Here is a 17798-nt window from a genome sequence, read left to right as displayed (position 1 = left end):
TTTCTTCTGTTTTAAACTCTGTTTAGCTTAGGTTGCTCCTATTATGTTCTCCAGATCCCCACTGCTTTTTCTTTATAGCACTCCCATGATTATGATTACTTCAGAAGTTAACAGAATTACGAATATAAGTATTGTAGAGTCAGTCCACATCTCACGTGGAAGACTGTTTGTGACCAATTTAGTTCTGGACTGTTGTAGATGTATTATTATAATTCCTTCAAATGGAATGAATACACAATAAAAATGAAATTCCTTAATACTTTTCTTTTAAAAATACAGAACTCAATATTGGATCAACAAAAAGTGAATTTAGGGTTTTTGGACCAGTAAAAACACATTTAAAACCATGAGATTGTGTAGTTATGGCTTTTAATTCAAAGGAAAAAGAAGAAAAAGTAATTGACCTCTATAACAAGTAAGAATTTAGTAGAGAAAACTTGATTGTCTAAGTTCAGTCTGAACTAACTAAAATAATCACACATTAAAAAAGAATCATTATTTTAGCTAGTATTGGTAGATTTAATTGTGTACTGATAGTTTTCTCACTTTATCCTTAGTACTGAATCCAGGTAGTGATTTAAGATCCATGTAATTGTATTGCTGCTACAGAAATAATTGTGGAGCTAGTGTATGTAACATCTTTTGGCATGGGTTTTGCCCCCATTATTTAGCAGACACTTTATACTACTTGTAGTTTTCAAATTATTTTCCAGATTTCTTTCTAATGGTAGGTCATTATTTTACCTGAATGTAATATGGATGAAATGTAGGGAACTTACCATGTTGTTAGAATTTTAATATGAAGTTTTTAGTTAAACTCACTTTGTTAAACTTATTTAATGTCAATGTCAGAATTTGAAATTTAGCAGGAAAATTAGGTATGGTGTAGATGACACTAGGGAATTCAGTTATGGAGTGATTATCAGAGTGGTACTATCTATAAAGAATCTACAAGCTAGTATTGATAAGTTTATTTTAACATTGAATTAGGTGAAATATTCCCAACCCATAAGACCTTGTAACATTCTATAGATTATTTGACTATATATATAGCACAGGAATAGTCATGTTTGGAGATGTTGGAAACTAACTTTAAAGTGAAAGCTTTAGGCCAAGTGATATAACTGGAAGGTACACTACACACAAGATTGTATTTCAGTTTTTCATAATTTTGGTGGATACCGTCAGCTCGTAACTTTCTAACCAAATGTTCTGACTCTGAAATAAGAATTGGTGAAATTTTATACTGGTCTAGGTGTCATAATGCAGAAACTTCTCTTACAGGACCGAGGTGATGAATTCACATACACTGGAAGTGGTGGGAAAAATCTTGCCGGTAATAAGAGAATTGGTGCACCGTCGGCTGATCAAACATTAACAAACATGAACAGGTACTATTAGTAAGGATGTTTAGGATTTGGATGTTGTGTAAAAAGTTTTATAGAACTAATTTGTAACTTAGACTGCAGGGCAGAATATTAAACTAGGAGTTAAAGAACTGAAATTAAAATTCCATTGCCTGATTATATAATTGTTTGTAAGCATCCTAACTTATTTCTTCATACTGTTATTTTTTAAATGACGTAATTCCCAGTCTTAATACATGTGCTGTGAAAACACATTGATACCTTTGAAGGAAAGGAACCTATATAATAGAAATGAAATTAAGGAAAAGGTGGCTCATCTACTATCCCATAGGTCAAAACTAAAGTGATGATCTACTCAACACAGATTTATCTTTTAAAGTGACAGACTTTTTAGAGGAGACTCACTAATGTGAAATAGAGTTAGTTTGGAGCCACATTTATATGTGTAAGTGAAACATCAAATAATTAGACCTGCACTTAGACACTTTGAGGATTTATACTAATAAGATGTCTTCCAAGTATTGTTCCAAGGGTATGTTCATTTAGCTACAAAAGTGATCTTTCTAACTAAATCTTCTTAAGGCATTACAAAAGAGCCACCTTTATTCTGTGAAGATATTAATGACATCCCAGCTCCCATGGGAACAAGAAATTTAATAATTTTAAAATGTTTTGTTTGATAAATGCATGCTAATACCCATGTTAATAATAGATAAGTAACCCAAACCATCAGATAGCAAAGATCACATACTGAACATTTTGTGACCGTAAAGTTAATACTTCTTTTATCCTATCACTAAGCGTATTTTGCGGATTGAGTGAAAAGTATTTTTCACGGAATCAAAATTACTAAGCTTTAGGTAGTGTCCCTTTAATTTCTGATTACTGTGTGAAGGAAAGAGTATACCAGTATGATTTGGAGACTTTGTTGCATACTGAGTTACGTAGAATCTGTTTTTGTGTCTTCTATATTATTTCTGACAGTAGGATTATTTTACTGAACCAGCAGAGGAGACAGGTCAGATTTGCTGGTGAAAACATTCCTGAGGCAGAAGTCCAGTCCCTAGCTATTCTTTTTCTAGCAAGAAAGCAGCTCTGCAGGAGGAATGATCTTAAAAGAAATTAGAGAATCTTGAATTTACAAAAGACTTTTTCAAATCGAATCTGGAAATTATATTTTCTCTTTACTTACAATTATTTTGCTTGAATGAAACTTCCTTCACAACTTTCACACTTGTATCTGGTAGGTTCCTTTCAAGCTTTCAAACAATCTAAGAAGTACTGTTACAGTCTCATAGAAAAAATTGGCAATCAGTAAAAATGTTTGCTATTAAAGGGAGGGTAGTGAAAATGAAATATTAACTCAAAACAATTTAGGATTGATTTATCATAGAGGCTTTAACATCCAGTCAGTTACTTTATACGTTATGCTGTGAATACACCCTAGGATTGTAAGACCTTTTGGGCAAGGGTACCTATGTCTTACAAACATAAAAATTGAGATGAAAGGCCATTAGCTCTGACCGTAGTATACCCTTTCCCAAATAGTGGGTGGTTCAATTTGTTTTTGCTTCTCTGCTAAGAGATAGTTGGACACCTTCTTACTTCTGAGAGTTTATTCCTTTATCTTCCCAGCTCTTCTACTTTAAGAAACTGAAGAGGGCAGCAAGGTAACCTGGCTATTCTTTATCAGGGCAGTTAGAGGCAATTGATTGGTTGAGCTGCAGGTAGGGTAAGGGCAGGGCTTTGTTCCTATTTTGCCTAGTTTCATCCTCTTGGACTCTTCACACACTTTAATAGCCTATATACTTACATGAAGCCAGAATTGAGTTGACAGTGCCAGTTAGTGGTGGCAGTAATTATGACTATATGAGTGTTAAAGCATTCCACTCAGTGACGTGAAGGTAGTACTTATCCTAGCTTTTTAAGAAGATGAAATATGTTTATCTCGATAGATATTCCATAAGTAAGATGTAATACTAGCCCTGGAGTTGATTGCTTCTACCTCCCAGCATTTTAGATAAAGAAGGATAACTTGGCAAGCTTTAACTCTTTGACCACAGCTCTAAAAGTTATTTTAAAAAGTCTTAAACACCTTAAGTTCATTTTCTTTATGACTATAACTATGGTCGAGACGTTGCATTTCAATGAGTTAGTCATATAGTCTGAAGTTCTGTTTTTTTAATTTGAGCCTGCATAAAAACTATCATGAAAAAGTGTTTTATAGCATAACTGATTTTGCCAGATTGAGTGTTCTTTTTTTTTTTTTTTTAAACCTTAGGTGTTCTCAGTGTTTTCACTTAAGTTAGGAAGTAGGTGTCTTAGAGGAAAATGCTTATTTTAAGCTGACTCTAGTATTTTTGGTAGGACTAGGTTCTGCCAAGAAAGGTTTTCTAACATCTAATAAGCTCATTGACTTACTACTACTGATTGAGTACACACACTAAGGAATTTTCAGCTCAGTCAGGTACTACTTCCAACTCAGTGTTTCCTCCTCGTCCATGTATCATCAATAAAATTTGATCTCAAGCAGCTAAAAATCTTTATTGTTGTGATTTTAGCACAGGCATTTGGATGCTTTAGTCTTATTTAAATTTATCTTTTTATGGACGCCTTTAAAGAATATTCTGATATTGCACTTGTTCTTAATATCTTTTAAACTTTATGGAATCTCTATGGTCTAGAATGTGGAAAGTAGACCTAGGAAGGTCATTTGTACCTTGCTGACAAATTTATTTTTCTGGATTTCTTTCTACATTATTCCAGCAATTTACCTTACTCCCTTATCAAAAATGACTATTAAAACAATCACTTGCTTTAGTTTTCCAACATTCTCCCTTCCCTCAACAAACGTTATTTAAAGAAAATTCCATGTATTTCTAGTTGTTTTCTATTATACGTGGCACAGATGTTATTACTTTCAGAAGAACCCTACAGGCTATCTGAGAACCAATCCCCCGGCTTGGGGGTGACATCAGAAAACTGATTTGTCTTCTCTGCTGGTGGGGGAAAGCATAATCCTATTATCTGGAATAATATGGAAAGAATCATAGAATCTTAACCATCAGGTAAGGCATAATTCACCTTTTAATTGAGCCAATGACTCGATTATATACTTGAAGAAAGATTACTTGGTATAAAGACTTTGTTTTATTTTTTAGGGCATTGGCCCTAAACTGTGATGCTCCATTGGATGATAAAATTGGAGCAGAGTCTCGGAATTGGAGAGCTGGTAAGCCAGTCAGAGTGATACGCAGTTTTAAAGGGAGGAAGATCAGCAAATATGCTCCTGAAGAAGGCAACAGATATGATGGCATTTATAAGGTGCTCTATCTGGCATGACATCTTGTTAGTCGTTCTTCCTGGGCTTTCAAGACAGGGTTGCTACAGGGAACTATTGTGGGTGGGTCAGAAGAAACGGTAGCCATCTTTGTTGATATTTCTACTTTTTCTTGAAATGCAGCAAGTGTACAAAGTGAGCTCTTAACTTTAATACTTTTCTTTTAAGGCTTATTTGAAGTTCCTAAGGGCACAGTTATATTTTGGGTTAAGATTTTTTTTTTTATAAGTATACAGTCTTTATACTTTAAAACCATTTAAATAACTTGGCCATTGAAGATCTTGATTCTGGTATATCTTTTCAGAATGATTTTAATTTTAATAGATTTTCACAGAAGAATGCATTATATATAATATTAAAAGTAGATTTGCATTCTTTGCTTAAAAATAGGGTTATCTGCTGCCACCATTTTTATCCACCTATTATGCAAAATTCTGTTAATGAGCATAATATTGTTACTATATTAAATTCATAGCAGTCTATACTTACATTGGAACTATTTTAATAGGAAAAAAGGTCAAAACAATGTTTTAGTGAATATTTTTAATGGCTGTTCTTGCAGCAAAGCAAGTATCTTCTGAAATTTCATTTAGTTCTGGCAGGTTTACTTAAACCACTAATGTGAATGGCATATGAATAAGTCTAAACTTCAAATCTGAAACTAGTACTGAAATATTATGATTTAGGTGGTGAAATACTGGCCAGAGATTTCATCAAGTCATGGATTCTTAGTCTGGCGCTATCTTTTAAGAAGAGATGATGTTGAACCTGCTCCTTGGACCTCAGAAGGAATAGAACGGTCAAGGAGATTATGTCTACGTTTACAGGTTAGATTACTTGTATGTTTATAAAAATGTACACCTCTATCCTATCTACATGCCTTAGCACTGGATATAATCCACAGCACTTGGTCAGTGTACTGTAAGGGGTGAGGAATAAAATCGTGCAAGTATACAGAAGGAAAAGAAGTTAAAAAAAAAAAGCTGCATCCTAGATGTCAAACTGCCCCAAGACTAAGGGTTGTGCTTGGGAAATGCTGGGCTTGTCAAAGTAAAGTATTTCCAATTTGAGTTGGAAACGACTTGAAGTGTGAGGGAAAAGGATTCATAAAATTTAGATATAGGAGGCCTTGAGAAGGAATGTTTATTCTAGAGGGCGTAGAGGGAGTGTCTTTGGTAGGGGAATGGTGGGGAGGTGGCTTCTAAGAGTGGTCTGCTTTCTACCCTTCTCACTTTTCCTCACCCCTTTTCTCTCTTTCCCTGCAAAGCTGCTTCCCTGCCATGCCACCACCTTTAGTGCTTTGCCTTTTTTTCCTGTTTGCCCATGCTCAGCTGTTAACCCATAAAAGATATTGGTTTTGTGTGCATAGTGGAAGGTATGGCTGCATTTCCTCTTCACTGCCTGCATACACTAGACTTTGTCCCTGACACTGACTTCAGAGCATGGTTTGAGTTCATTCCCCATCATTCCCCATCGTTGTGCTTCCCGTAAAGACTGCCAGCTTTGTCATTCCCTTGGCTCTGCCCACACTGCATGTGTAGGGGCTGAACTGTGAGCAAGTGTCTCATCACCCTGGCAGGTGAGTGTATGTCTTCTAGTGCAAGTATGTTTCTGTTTTTGTTTTCTTTTAAATTCGTAGAATTGATTGTTTAAATGAGATCCATCATCTGCTAAAATGACTACCAAAATAATTCTTTCTATAACGAAATATAAAACTTTGTCAAATCCATTTTCAAAAGATTTTTCAGATCCCAATGTTCAGAGCATTGTAGATAGGTTAGATTTGAAACTGAACAGAAACGTATAAGCCTATCTACTATGATAAATTAGTGATATCATTAATGAGGCCTGAAACATGTTGACCTTTAAACAAAAGCTTTATCACAGAACATGCCCTCACCCCCAAAAAGGTAGCTCATTAAAACATAAGGATAATGAATTAATCCCTTAAAGTCTAACGACTTAGCTAATAGAGAATTTAGTAACTTAGTCACTTTAACTCTTCTAAAAGCTTTCCCCCCACCTCCCTTACTTTGGGAGATGAGAAATTTGGTCCTTAACTGCATCTTTTTTTTTTTTTATTTTTAAGATTGACTCCACAATTTACTATGATTCCATCTATTTGATTACTATCTATTGTGTTCTATGGTTGGTCCTCGCCTTACCTTCATATCTAAATTCTACTTTCTGGGGGGTTCTGGTCAAGATGGCAGAATAAACGGTTCCCAGCGTCACTCTTCCCACAAATCAACCAATTTACAACTATAAAAATGTAACATCAGCCAAGCTGGGGCTACTGGAGCTCAGGGGAAGAGGAGGAGAGACCTACAGAGTTCATGAAGGCGGGAGAAACCACGATAAGAGAAAGAAAAAGCTGCTCTGAGCTTTTCGGGCCATGGCAGCTTTAAGGCTCGAGCTGCTGAGCGCACGGAGCAGGAGCTGGCAGAAGCCGCAGCTGTGCCCTTCAGATTAGAGTTACTTGGAGGCGGCAAGAGAGAAGAGGGCCTTGGTGGCCCCCAGGACAGCAAGACCACTAATAGGGTTGCCATGGACCCATGCAGGAGTGAGGAACCAGAACAACCAGAAAAAGGGAGCCACTCAGAGGCTGGTGAGTCATTGCAAGGGATGGCACTGGGCCGGTCCCATGGGAAGTGTTTGGATTGTGGGCGCTGGGCGAGATGGGAACACCAGGAGAACACTGGGACACAGCAAGGACAGCTGACCTGCCCCCAAATCAACACAGGACCACTCAGAGGAGACTGATCAGGAATATAGAATTGTATCGGGTGCAATTTGATGAAAAAACTCAGGCCCAGATCAGAGATTCTACAGAACACAGATCCACCGGGTCTCTGGAGAGCCAGAAGTGCCTATAAGATCAACCATTAAACCCTGAGCTGCACAAAAAGCCTTCCCGAGGGAAACAGCAGCAAAGCAGCAATCTAAACAACCACACACTCAAGTACTGGTTCCCACAGGAAGTTCCCCCCTGTTAGAAGCAAAGGACAAAAAATTAGTTCCGGCCCAGGCACACCACCAGCACCTTGGGGCCTTCCTGGGAACCAAAGGCTTGGATCCGGGGACCCCATTCCCACTTCCAGGCAAACTGCCAGTGCCTCGGGGCCAGCACGGGGACCCGAGGCACAGAGAAGGGGACTGGACCCTGCTCCCACAACCAGGCACACCATGCCAGCACCTCGGAGCTCGCCTGGGGAACCGAGGTATGGAGAAGGGGACCAAACCTCCCTCCCACAACCAGGCACACCTAGCCAGCACCGTGGGTCCTGCCCAGTGACCCAAGGTATGGAGCCAGGGACCAGACCCTTCTCCTACAACCAGGCACACCATGCCAGCACCTTGGGGGCCTGCCCAGGGACCCAGGGTATGGAGAAGGGGACCGGACCACCCTCCTACAACCAGGCACACCATGCCAGCAACTTGGAGCCCACCCAGGGACCCAGGGAATGGAGTAGGGGAGTAGACCTCTCTCCCACAGCCAGGCCCACCACGCCAGCGCCTTGGGGCATGCCTGGGGACCCAAGGCGTGGAGAAGGGGACCGGACCTCTCTCCCACAACCAGGCACACTGTGCCAGCACCTCGGGGGCCCACCCAGGGACCCGGGACATGGAGAAGGGGACCAGACCTCCCTCCCTCAACCAGACACACCGTGCCAGCACCTTGGGGCCTGCCCAGGGACCTGGGGCATGGAGAAAGGGACTGGACCCTTCTCTCCCAACCAGGCATACCAAGCCAGCTCCTTGGGTTTCACCCGGTAACCTGAGGCATGGAGAAGGGGACTGGACATACCTCCTACAACCTGGCACAGGGCATCAGCGACTTGGGGCCTGCTCAGGGACCAGAGACATGGAGAAGGGGACCAGACACACCCCACAACCAGGAATATCGCCAGTGCCAAGGAGCATACTAGAAACATCATCTCCATGTAGGTGGCAAACTGCAGCCTCCACAATAACCATGGCTGCTATGAAAGCAACTAGACACCACAAGCACCACGCAAATGGTCCACCAACCACTGGAGTGTATTCACACAAGGAGAGTCACCAGCAGAGTCAAAGAAAAGAAGGGGATGCCTCTTTTCACAAAGCCCATTTCAGAGTGACAGAAGCAGCATCTGCTCTATGATAATATTAGGGGATACGATCACATCTCTCAGCATTGGACAGATCATCTGGGCAACAAATTAACAGAGTAACCATGATTCTTTCAGAAGGAGAGAAGAAATCTAGGGTAATTAAAGGGGGGAGGGGGAGGGAATGGGGGAAGGGGAGAGATTGGACAAAGGGCATAAAGAATAGTTACGATTTGTAACAATATATATGCTAGTAATATTGATTTGATCAACATATCTCAATGTTCAACCCCCAAAATATGTATAATCAATTTTGATTCAATAAATAAAATAAATTTAAAAAAAGAAAAAATAAATAAATTCTTCTTTCCTTCTCTCAAACTTTTCAAGCCACCTAGTGACAATACCTGAAGACTTATTGTTCCTGTCTCAGATCTGAAACTAAGATTATTGTATTATAAAGTGGAATATCTTGTAGTCAAAGCTACATGGTTTTACACAGAATTTGTGGTTTTAATAGTCTTCTGTCCTTTGAATTATTTTTCTTTAAATGTCTATTTCCTTTATGTACAGCCTTTCACTTTGGGGAAAGTGTATACTCCTTCTCTCCCCCACTTTAAAAATTCCTCACCAGAGTCTAGAACCCCCACCCCCTTCCCTGTGAAGCTTAAATCTACATTGTATTTTCCTCTGTCAGTATCCAGCAGGTTATCCTTCAGATAAGGAAGGGAAGAAGAATAAAGGACAGTCAAAGAAGCAGGCCAGCGGAAGCACAAAAAGGCCAGCTGCAGATGGTAGGTAATGATTACAGAACATAAACTTAATAACATACTTTTTAATAAAGAGAAATATTAATAGAATACATTGAAAGACTCATAGGAAATTAAAAGCAAAAGGATTTTTGGGGGATGGGTCTTTTTGTGTATTTTAATAGTGTCAGAGCCAAAACAGCAAATATAGTATCCTGAACTCCAGGGGAAGTTAGATGCTGCTTTGTGTAGGTTATCTTCCTATTAAACATTATTGGTGCCAATTAAGTCTTTTGTTTCATAATTCTGCTTAGAACCATTTGTCAGTCTGCTGATACGTATTTTTAAATAAATCTAGATGAGTGTCCAAGTGCCTCCAAAGTGTTCAAAGCATCAGATTCAGCAGAAGCAGTTGAGGCTTTCCAACTAACCCCTCAACAGCAACATCTAATCAGAGAAGATTGTCAAAACCAGAAGTTATGGGATGAAGTACTTGCATCTCTTGTGGAAGGACCAGTACGTAAAGATCTTTTTTAAATAGTGTTGTAATGTTAACAAATGATGGAAAATAATTTCCTTATGAAGTATGATCTTCACAAGTCAGTCAAAACTTGATCCGTCTATCCAGTTTTCTCATTGAGAGTTTCCGTCTTTCAGAAATAATCTGAGGAAATAAATTTAAATGCTCTCAAATTTGTTTTAAACTCCTTTGATGTTGGTTTTTGACTTCTCTATGCCTGAACTTGGCAATTTATGTTGAGGTACTGTTTCTGGAAAGAATGTTCAGTTGTGAAACATAATCAACTGACTCTAAAACTCACCAGGAAAATTTTTGTTATAGTTTAGAGATACCTAATAGCATAAGCCGTGAGCAATTCAGCACAGTTTTCAAACCTACATGTTCGGGCTGGCCATTTAGCTCGGTTGGTTAGAGTGTGGTGTTGTAACACCAAGGTCAAGGGTTCGGATCCCCATAGAGGCCAGCCACCAAAACAAAAACAAAACCAAACACACATGTTCAATTTAGGGATAAAGTAAACCAGAGTTGATTTATTTAAATATTTTGTATTTTAAATTTTTTTTCCTTTTTTGGTAATCGTGAAATTTTAAAGTGAAAAGGAATCACAAGGTTAATTAATGTGTTAATTTTGTTACTAAGCTATGTTTTGCAAATGAAACTTTCTTATTAAATCCCCAAAGTCGGAGGCTTCAAATGTATGTTATCTTTTCATTCTTTGCTCACTTGCTTTTATTGTGCCTTTAATTTTACTTACAAGTTTGAATCTTCTATTATTAGAATTTGACACTTTGTCATTTGTAATACACTTACTGTTTTGTTTTCTTTCCCTCCAAAGTGTTGTGATACGCAGCTTTTGTGGGTGAGCTCTCAGTAGCCTCTCTTGAAATTCCATCTTGTCATCTCTTAGTACTTTTTCCTTCCATTGTTCCTTTTATCTCTCATTGCATTAGCTAGATCTTCTCATAGCCTGAAATGCGGTTAATGAATATCTATATGTGCTTTCTACCTAGACTTAAAGGGAACTCCGACAGAGCTTTTGTGTTGCTTTTTTGAGAGAAAGTATTATTGTATTAAGGAAGAAACTTTCTAATATTTTTACACTTTTAGAAATGGGTGAAATTTATCAAATACCCTTTGGGTTTATATTAGAATCATAATTTCCTTTGCCTGTGAATGTGATATGTTGGGTTATCCTTTGTAGAATGAGGCTACATGTTTGGAGAACAGAGGAAATTTTGCTCTGTGAGAAATGTTACTTGCTTTTTAGCTAAGAGACCCAGGCAGTAATGGGTCTGACCCTGTCAGGTCAGACTAATTTTCACTTATAGCAAGTTAAGATACAGCAAGCAGTTATTAATCACAGTCTAATTATTCTGATTGGGAAAAATACAACTGCTTAGTGATACCTCTGGTGAGTTCCAACTTTGGGTGGGCAGGGGACAAAATAGATTTTTTCTCTGTCTGTATCTGCTATCTGAGTACAGGTGAAAGTTCTCTTCCCTGTGGGTGATGTCCCACTAGTGACAGGATCTGACCTCCCTAGATCAGATTATTGTAACCTTGCTGCTAGTGATTACTCAGGACATTTATGTACTATTACCCTGGACAGATTTCATGCCCGTTCTTTTCAGATAAGCTAGGAACACATTTAATAAGCCAGAAAAACCAGGTGTTAGCCAGTGGTGACTTTTAAATACATATATGTATATAAGTTTATATCCAGGTTCCTTCCCAAGGCTCTATGTGATGGACTATCCCTACCTATTGCTATAGGTAAGGATGTCCCTCCTCTTGCTGCTCTCCTATCCAGATTGCTTTGGCTACAGTGGTCTCTGTGCCGGTCTCTGTCACACTCCCCTTATTCCTGCCCCTAGACCTTTTATACACATACTATCTCTGACTGGAGTTCTGTCCTCTCCATCTTCATGTGGCTCACTCCTTCATATCCTTTAAGTCTGCATAATCACTCATTCTTCAGAAAGGCCTTCCTGGTTATCCATTCTAAAATAGCCACTCTTTAATCTGTTGCTTTAAGTTGCTTTGTTTCCTCAGTTATTACTATCTGAAATTGATTTTTCTTTTTTTAGTCTGTTCTCCCGTATGAATATAAGTTCTGTGAGAGCAGAGACTTTGCCTTTTTATTACCACTGTGTAGAGGAGTGCCTAGCACATTTTAGAAACTCGGAATACCTGTATTACATATACCCATGTTATAGGCACCTTTGGGGTATCAAGGAACTATCAGTCATTAACAAAGTAATTTGTTAGGAGAAGGGTGCCTGGTATAAAGTTTGGGTTTTTTCAACATTTCCCCCCCCCAGTGATATATTCTTTTAATGAGTTGCATAATATTTTGTTTATAATTCACTTGGCTTTCATAATGCATGTTCACAAATCAGTATTAAGACATCTTTTGAAATTTTATTTATAATTCACTTGGCTTTCATAATGCATGTTCACAAATCTGTTAGTATCAAGACATCTTTTGAAAAGTGACATTTGATTTTTTTAACTTGAAATTTTTGTAAATTCTATTTTTTTATTAGTATTTAAAAAAAAACTTAAAATACACTTCTTATTGCCAAAAATAACGAAAGTGACATTTGATTTTTTTAACTTGAAATTTTTGTAAATTCTATTTTTTTATTAGTATTTTAAAAAAAACTTAAAATACACTTCTTATTGCCAAAAATAACGGAACTAAATGGAGAATTTTCTTTATGACTATTCAAAAAACCCTACATTTCCTTCTAGTTTAAAAGAAACAAACAGTCTGGATAAAATGGAACCGGTAATAGCTTTTGAAGAGTATAGGTATCTATTTGATTATGTTTAATTTATGGCTCTACTTTTTATAATTTGTTCTACTTTAAGTAAACATTAGCGTCAAGAAAGTATGGGACTTTGGGACTGAGGCTAAATATCAAAATAATCCTAGGAAAATTAAATATTTTATTAATTGTATTAGCTACTACAGAGTATTATTGCCTAGTGCTTTTTTTAAAGCTTCAAAAAATAAATATTCAATTTTTTTTTTCCTTTTTGTCTTTTTCCGTGTCCGGCAACGGATCGCAACCCTCAGTGTCGCCCCCATACCGGACCAGAACCGGCAATGGGATCGCAGCCCTCGGTTTGCTCCCGCGCCTCGCTCAGCCAGTGAGCGGGAACCGGTCTGTATGTGGGATCCGAACCCTCGGCAGGAGCGCCGCAGCGCCTCCCAAGCGGCGCACTACAGCAGTGCGCCACCGAGCGCCGCCGCGCTTCCCAAGCAGCGCACTATAGCAGTGCGCCACCGGGCCGGCCCTAAATATTCAATTTTTCTAACAACAAAAGATTGAATAGATAATGCATGTTCATTTACTGAAATACTATGCAGTGCAGCTTTTTGAAAAAAGATCTGTATGTAAATGATCTTGAGACAAGCTGCTTTTGATTTTAAGTGGAATGTGAGGTTTCGGGGGACTTTGACTTTTTAATGCCATATTTTGACTTTGCAACCTCTCCAACCCAGTGTCTAAGATTTAAAACTAACGTGTAAAATAGAGCTTTGTCAGTTTCTATTATATAACTTTGCTTTTCTCAGGTAGTTACTACAATTACTACTTGCTTTTTCTTTCTTGATAGAAAACACGTTAAATGTGACTAAAACACTTTTTTTCCTGATCACTTAGAATTTTTTTAGTATATTATGAACTGCTAACCCTTTTTCCCTTCCCCTTGGATGCCATTCTAGAATTTTCTGAAAAAATTGGAACAATCTTTTATGTGTGTCTGCTGCCAGGAGCTAGTTTACCAACCTGTGACAACAGAGTGCTTCCATAATGTCTGTAAAGTAAGTAGAACTTCTTTCTTATTTCCCTTGTTAGGCCTGAAGGCATACTACCCTCTATACCTGTTTTTAGAATATAAAGAAGCATTTTTCCATGAAGTAGAATGGTTATGGAACCTTGCCATTTAAGAACCATTTAATTACATCGTGGTAGTAAACGTTTTAATTTGATAGTAATTCAAACATACAAGGGTACTTCAAAAGTTCATGGAAAAATAGGATTGAAAGATAATACAAATTCTTCCATAAACTTTTTGAAGACCCTTCATATATTGTTTGAGGTATTCTATCAGGTTTGTAATTATTGAGGAGGGGTTAAAATGGTGACGAAGAAAGTAAAGTGTCATTGCTTTTTCTATGTAGCATCTTATGTATGTTTTATATGGTACTGTGCAAACTGGAATAGTTTCATGCACTTACTAAAGAATCTAAAAAAGATTCTATCTGGCAGCATGCCCAGATAAATTGAGTATTGTGTTATCAGTGTGGTGTAAAAGGAAAATGTGAATTTTAGTCAAACCAAGGTTGGCATCTAGCTCTACCAAGTGATGGTTGTTTGCCCTGACTTAACCTCACAACTCTAATTCCTTTTGTAAAATAGAAACAGACCTCCTACCTATGTGTTTGTGCCTGACCTTGAGTCGGTTAACACTCTATATTTAGTGCAGCTAAATGTATTTTTGGAAGACCTATTATTATATGTTAAATGATTTGATAAAATGTATAACTTAGTTCTAAGCAAGGGAATCCTGAATTTTTTTTTTCTTTAGGGCTCTATCAGGAAAGAACAGGATCAAACACCAACCTAAAAGATTAGGCTAGTGGGAAACATACATAATCTGTCATTTTACTGGATTTAGAAATTGAAGCACAGAAGTGTTAAAAATCATTTACCTGAAGTCTCACAATATGTGCCAGAGGTAGAACTAAAGACTGTAGACTTTTTCATAGTGCAGATTCAAACCTTTATAGTTGTTTGTTCTGTACATTTCTTTTGTTACCAAATAGTAAGTTTCTAGTTCCTGTTTAAAAGCATAAAGTTGTTGAATACCTTTCTACATGCTTTACCCTCAGGTGAAATGGGGTGTTTTACTTTTTACTTCTTTGGTTTTACTATAGGATTGCTTACAGCGCTCCTTTAAGGCTCAAGTTTTCTCCTGCCCTGCCTGCCGGCATGATCTTGGCCAGAATTACATCATGATTCCCAATGAGATTCTTCAGACTCTACTTGACCTTTTCTTCCCTGGCTACAGCAAAGGACGATGATCTGTCTAATTCTACTGTGTTGTTCCTGGTGGGGCTTTTTGGACAATAAAGAATCTAAAGTGGGTTGGGAGGGTAGAAGCAATGGTGGACCATATCTTTCACATTTTGAAGCAGCTAATCCTCTTTCCCACATAGCCATCATCTTGTGTGTGTAGTAAGAGGCCCATTTCTCAACTGTCTTTTAAATATCAAAAGGTAGTTCCTGTCAGTAACAACTAGTTTAATGAGTAAAAAGTCAAAGCCTCAGCTCTAGTCGATAAACAAGTTATGATTTATTTTGCAACTACCTCAGGACAGAAAAGACTTATGGGGATTTTAAAAATCATTGAATAATTAGTTAAGTGAAGTTTTAGCTACACACTGCCTCCCAAATATTAGTTGTGCCTGGTTATTGTAATTTGATTTTTCAGAAAAGGAAATGATACTTGAGATCCTTGGAACGAACGCAGCTTCTGTAGTGTGTATAATACTTTTTTAACGTCTCTTCTTCCATTATAGTGTGTTTAGCAAGGACAGGTTTATTTTTAGCCCATTTTGTGAGCTTCATTGTGCTTTTTTCTGGTGTTTTATGCAAGTTGACTACTAATGATTAATGAGAACAATATGAATGCATTGTTGCTGCATTAGTGTAATGTGGTGTGTGGTTTTGCACTTAAAAGAGGTATTCAGATGCTGTAGTTGTAAATGTTCATGAACGGCCACTTCTGTACTTAGTCAAATTGCTTTTAGTTAGTCTCACTAGTGGTTTTACATCTGCAAAGTTTTGAGGGCTGTGCTGACTTTCGAGAGGATTGAAATTGCTTCATATTGTGATTCTAAATTTTATATTCACTATATTCCCTAAAGTATACCTTAATAAATATTTTATGATCAGAAAAACAGCTCACTTTGATTTTCTTTTTTACATTTTTCTGGCTTATATTGTAGATTTTTAGGAATCAGTTATTTCCAGTGTTTTTCATTGTGCATCTTCGCTAGAACAGACATTTTTTTACTCTGGTTGTGGTAATGAGAACTAGGATGAAATCTTAAGCACTGACTAAAGACAAATTTCATCCTCAGTTTGATTTTTTTTATTATTATTATTATTTTTCCTTTTTGTCTTTTTTACTGACCGGTAACGGGATCGCAACCCTCGGTGTCGCGCCCACACCGGGGACCGGCAACGGGATCACAACCCTCGGTGTTGCGCCCGCACCACGCTCAGCCAGTGAGCCGGTCTCCACATGGGATCCGAACCCTCGGCGGGAGTGCCGCCGCACTCCCAAGCAGCGCACTATCCAGTGCGCCACTGGGCCGGCCCCTCAGTTTGATTTTTTTTTATACTAAACGGGAAAATTTTTCAAAATAAGAACTAAGTGACTTCTGTTATCTATAAATTCTTTTATTCCATTTTAGCATAATGTGTTAACTTATTTCATAAACATTAATATTTTAAAACATTGTTCTTTCTATTCTCTAAATCATACTGCTATATTTTCATCAAAGTTTTAATGTAAATCATACTGCTATATTTTCATCAAAGTTTTAATGTGATCAAGTTCATCTTTCCCACCCCTAAATTCAGAGCCAACATTTATTGAATCTTTACTTTGTACTTGTCACTGTGTTAACTTATTTCATAAACATTAATATTTTAAAACATTGTTCTTTCTATTCTCTAAATCATACTGCTATATTTTCATCAAAGTTTTAATGTGATCAAGTTCATCTTTCCCACCCCTAAATTCAGAGCCAACATTTATTGAATCTTTACTTTGCACATTTTTATGTATATTTATTTAATCCTAACAACTCTTATGGATGAACATCAGTGGCGCAGAAAGGCTAAGTAACTTGCCAAAGGTTATACATCCAAGCAAGTGGCAGAGCTGTGCGGTAAACTTAGGCAGTCTGAGTCCAGAGCGGGTGATCATTACTTCTATGCTGTATAAGCTCTCACCCTTAGATATATGGCAAAATAGTGTGTGCTTTTCCTGCATTCAGTTAAATTTCCCAGCATCAGATTCTGGGGAGCACTGATAGCATAGTGATTGTCATTTAGGGCTAGTTTATAGACATTGGCGTAATTTTTATTTCGAAGAATCATGTTTAAATAGGACCTTCTTAGATTGAAAGTGAATCATTAAATTGCATCATCCAGAGTGGTATTTCCTCTGGCATTGGCCACATTCTGCATGAAGGGACAGAAATGTCCTCCAGTTTCAGCTGCTTGAACTGGTTTAGTTCTAAAAGTTCATTTTTATTAGTAAGATAACTGATTCCCACAATTTTGGCTATGTATTGTCTTAACTCTGCTATAACATGGTCAACTAGGAAAGAAGGCTGATTATAACTTAACGTCCACAAGTATCAAGAATGGCCCAAAGCCAAGCAGTCTTTAATTATTGAACTTTCTTTTTAAGTCATATTTTTTTTTAAGTTAAATTTTTATTTTGTCAATATACAATGTATGATTATTATGGCCCATCACCGACACCTCCCCCCCTCCTCCCTCTCTCCCCTCACCCCAAGAATGTCCTTTCCGTTTGCTTGTTGTAACAACTTCAAAAAAGTATAGTCGTTGGGGCCGGCCCGGTGGCGCACTGCTACAGTGCGCCGCTTGGGAAGTGTGGTGGTGCTCCCGCCGAGGGTTC

At 37.8% G+C, this 17798-nt stretch overlaps 1 protein-coding gene across 1 annotated transcript in view; it reads left to right on the top strand.

Moving 5' to 3' along the window:
• The window catches only part of UHRF2 (ubiquitin-like with PHD and ring finger domains 2, E3 ubiquitin protein ligase), an 82983-nt gene extending 66941 nt beyond the window's left edge, over positions 1–16042 (top strand). Inside the window, exons 10-16 of the mRNA XM_008578826.1 lie at positions 1285–1391; positions 4529–4691; positions 5394–5534; positions 9496–9592; positions 9906–10063; positions 13801–13899; positions 15016–16042. Of these exons, the coding sequence (XP_008577048.1) occupies positions 1285–1391; positions 4529–4691; positions 5394–5534; positions 9496–9592; positions 9906–10063; positions 13801–13899; positions 15016–15162 (912 nt within the window). The 3' untranslated portion in view covers positions 15163–16042. The remainder of the gene's footprint in view (positions 1–1284; positions 1392–4528; positions 4692–5393; positions 5535–9495; positions 9593–9905; positions 10064–13800; positions 13900–15015) is intronic.
• Positions 16043–17798: the final 1756 nt, after the last annotated feature.

This window comes from Galeopterus variegatus, unplaced genomic scaffold, assembly GCF_000696425.1.
Source record: "Galeopterus variegatus unplaced genomic scaffold, G_variegatus-3.0.2 Scaffold1768, whole genome shotgun sequence".
In the NCBI taxonomy this organism is placed as follows: Eukaryota; Metazoa; Chordata; class Mammalia; order Dermoptera; family Cynocephalidae; genus Galeopterus; species Galeopterus variegatus.
This window is presented reverse-complemented; position numbering and strand designations above follow the sequence as displayed.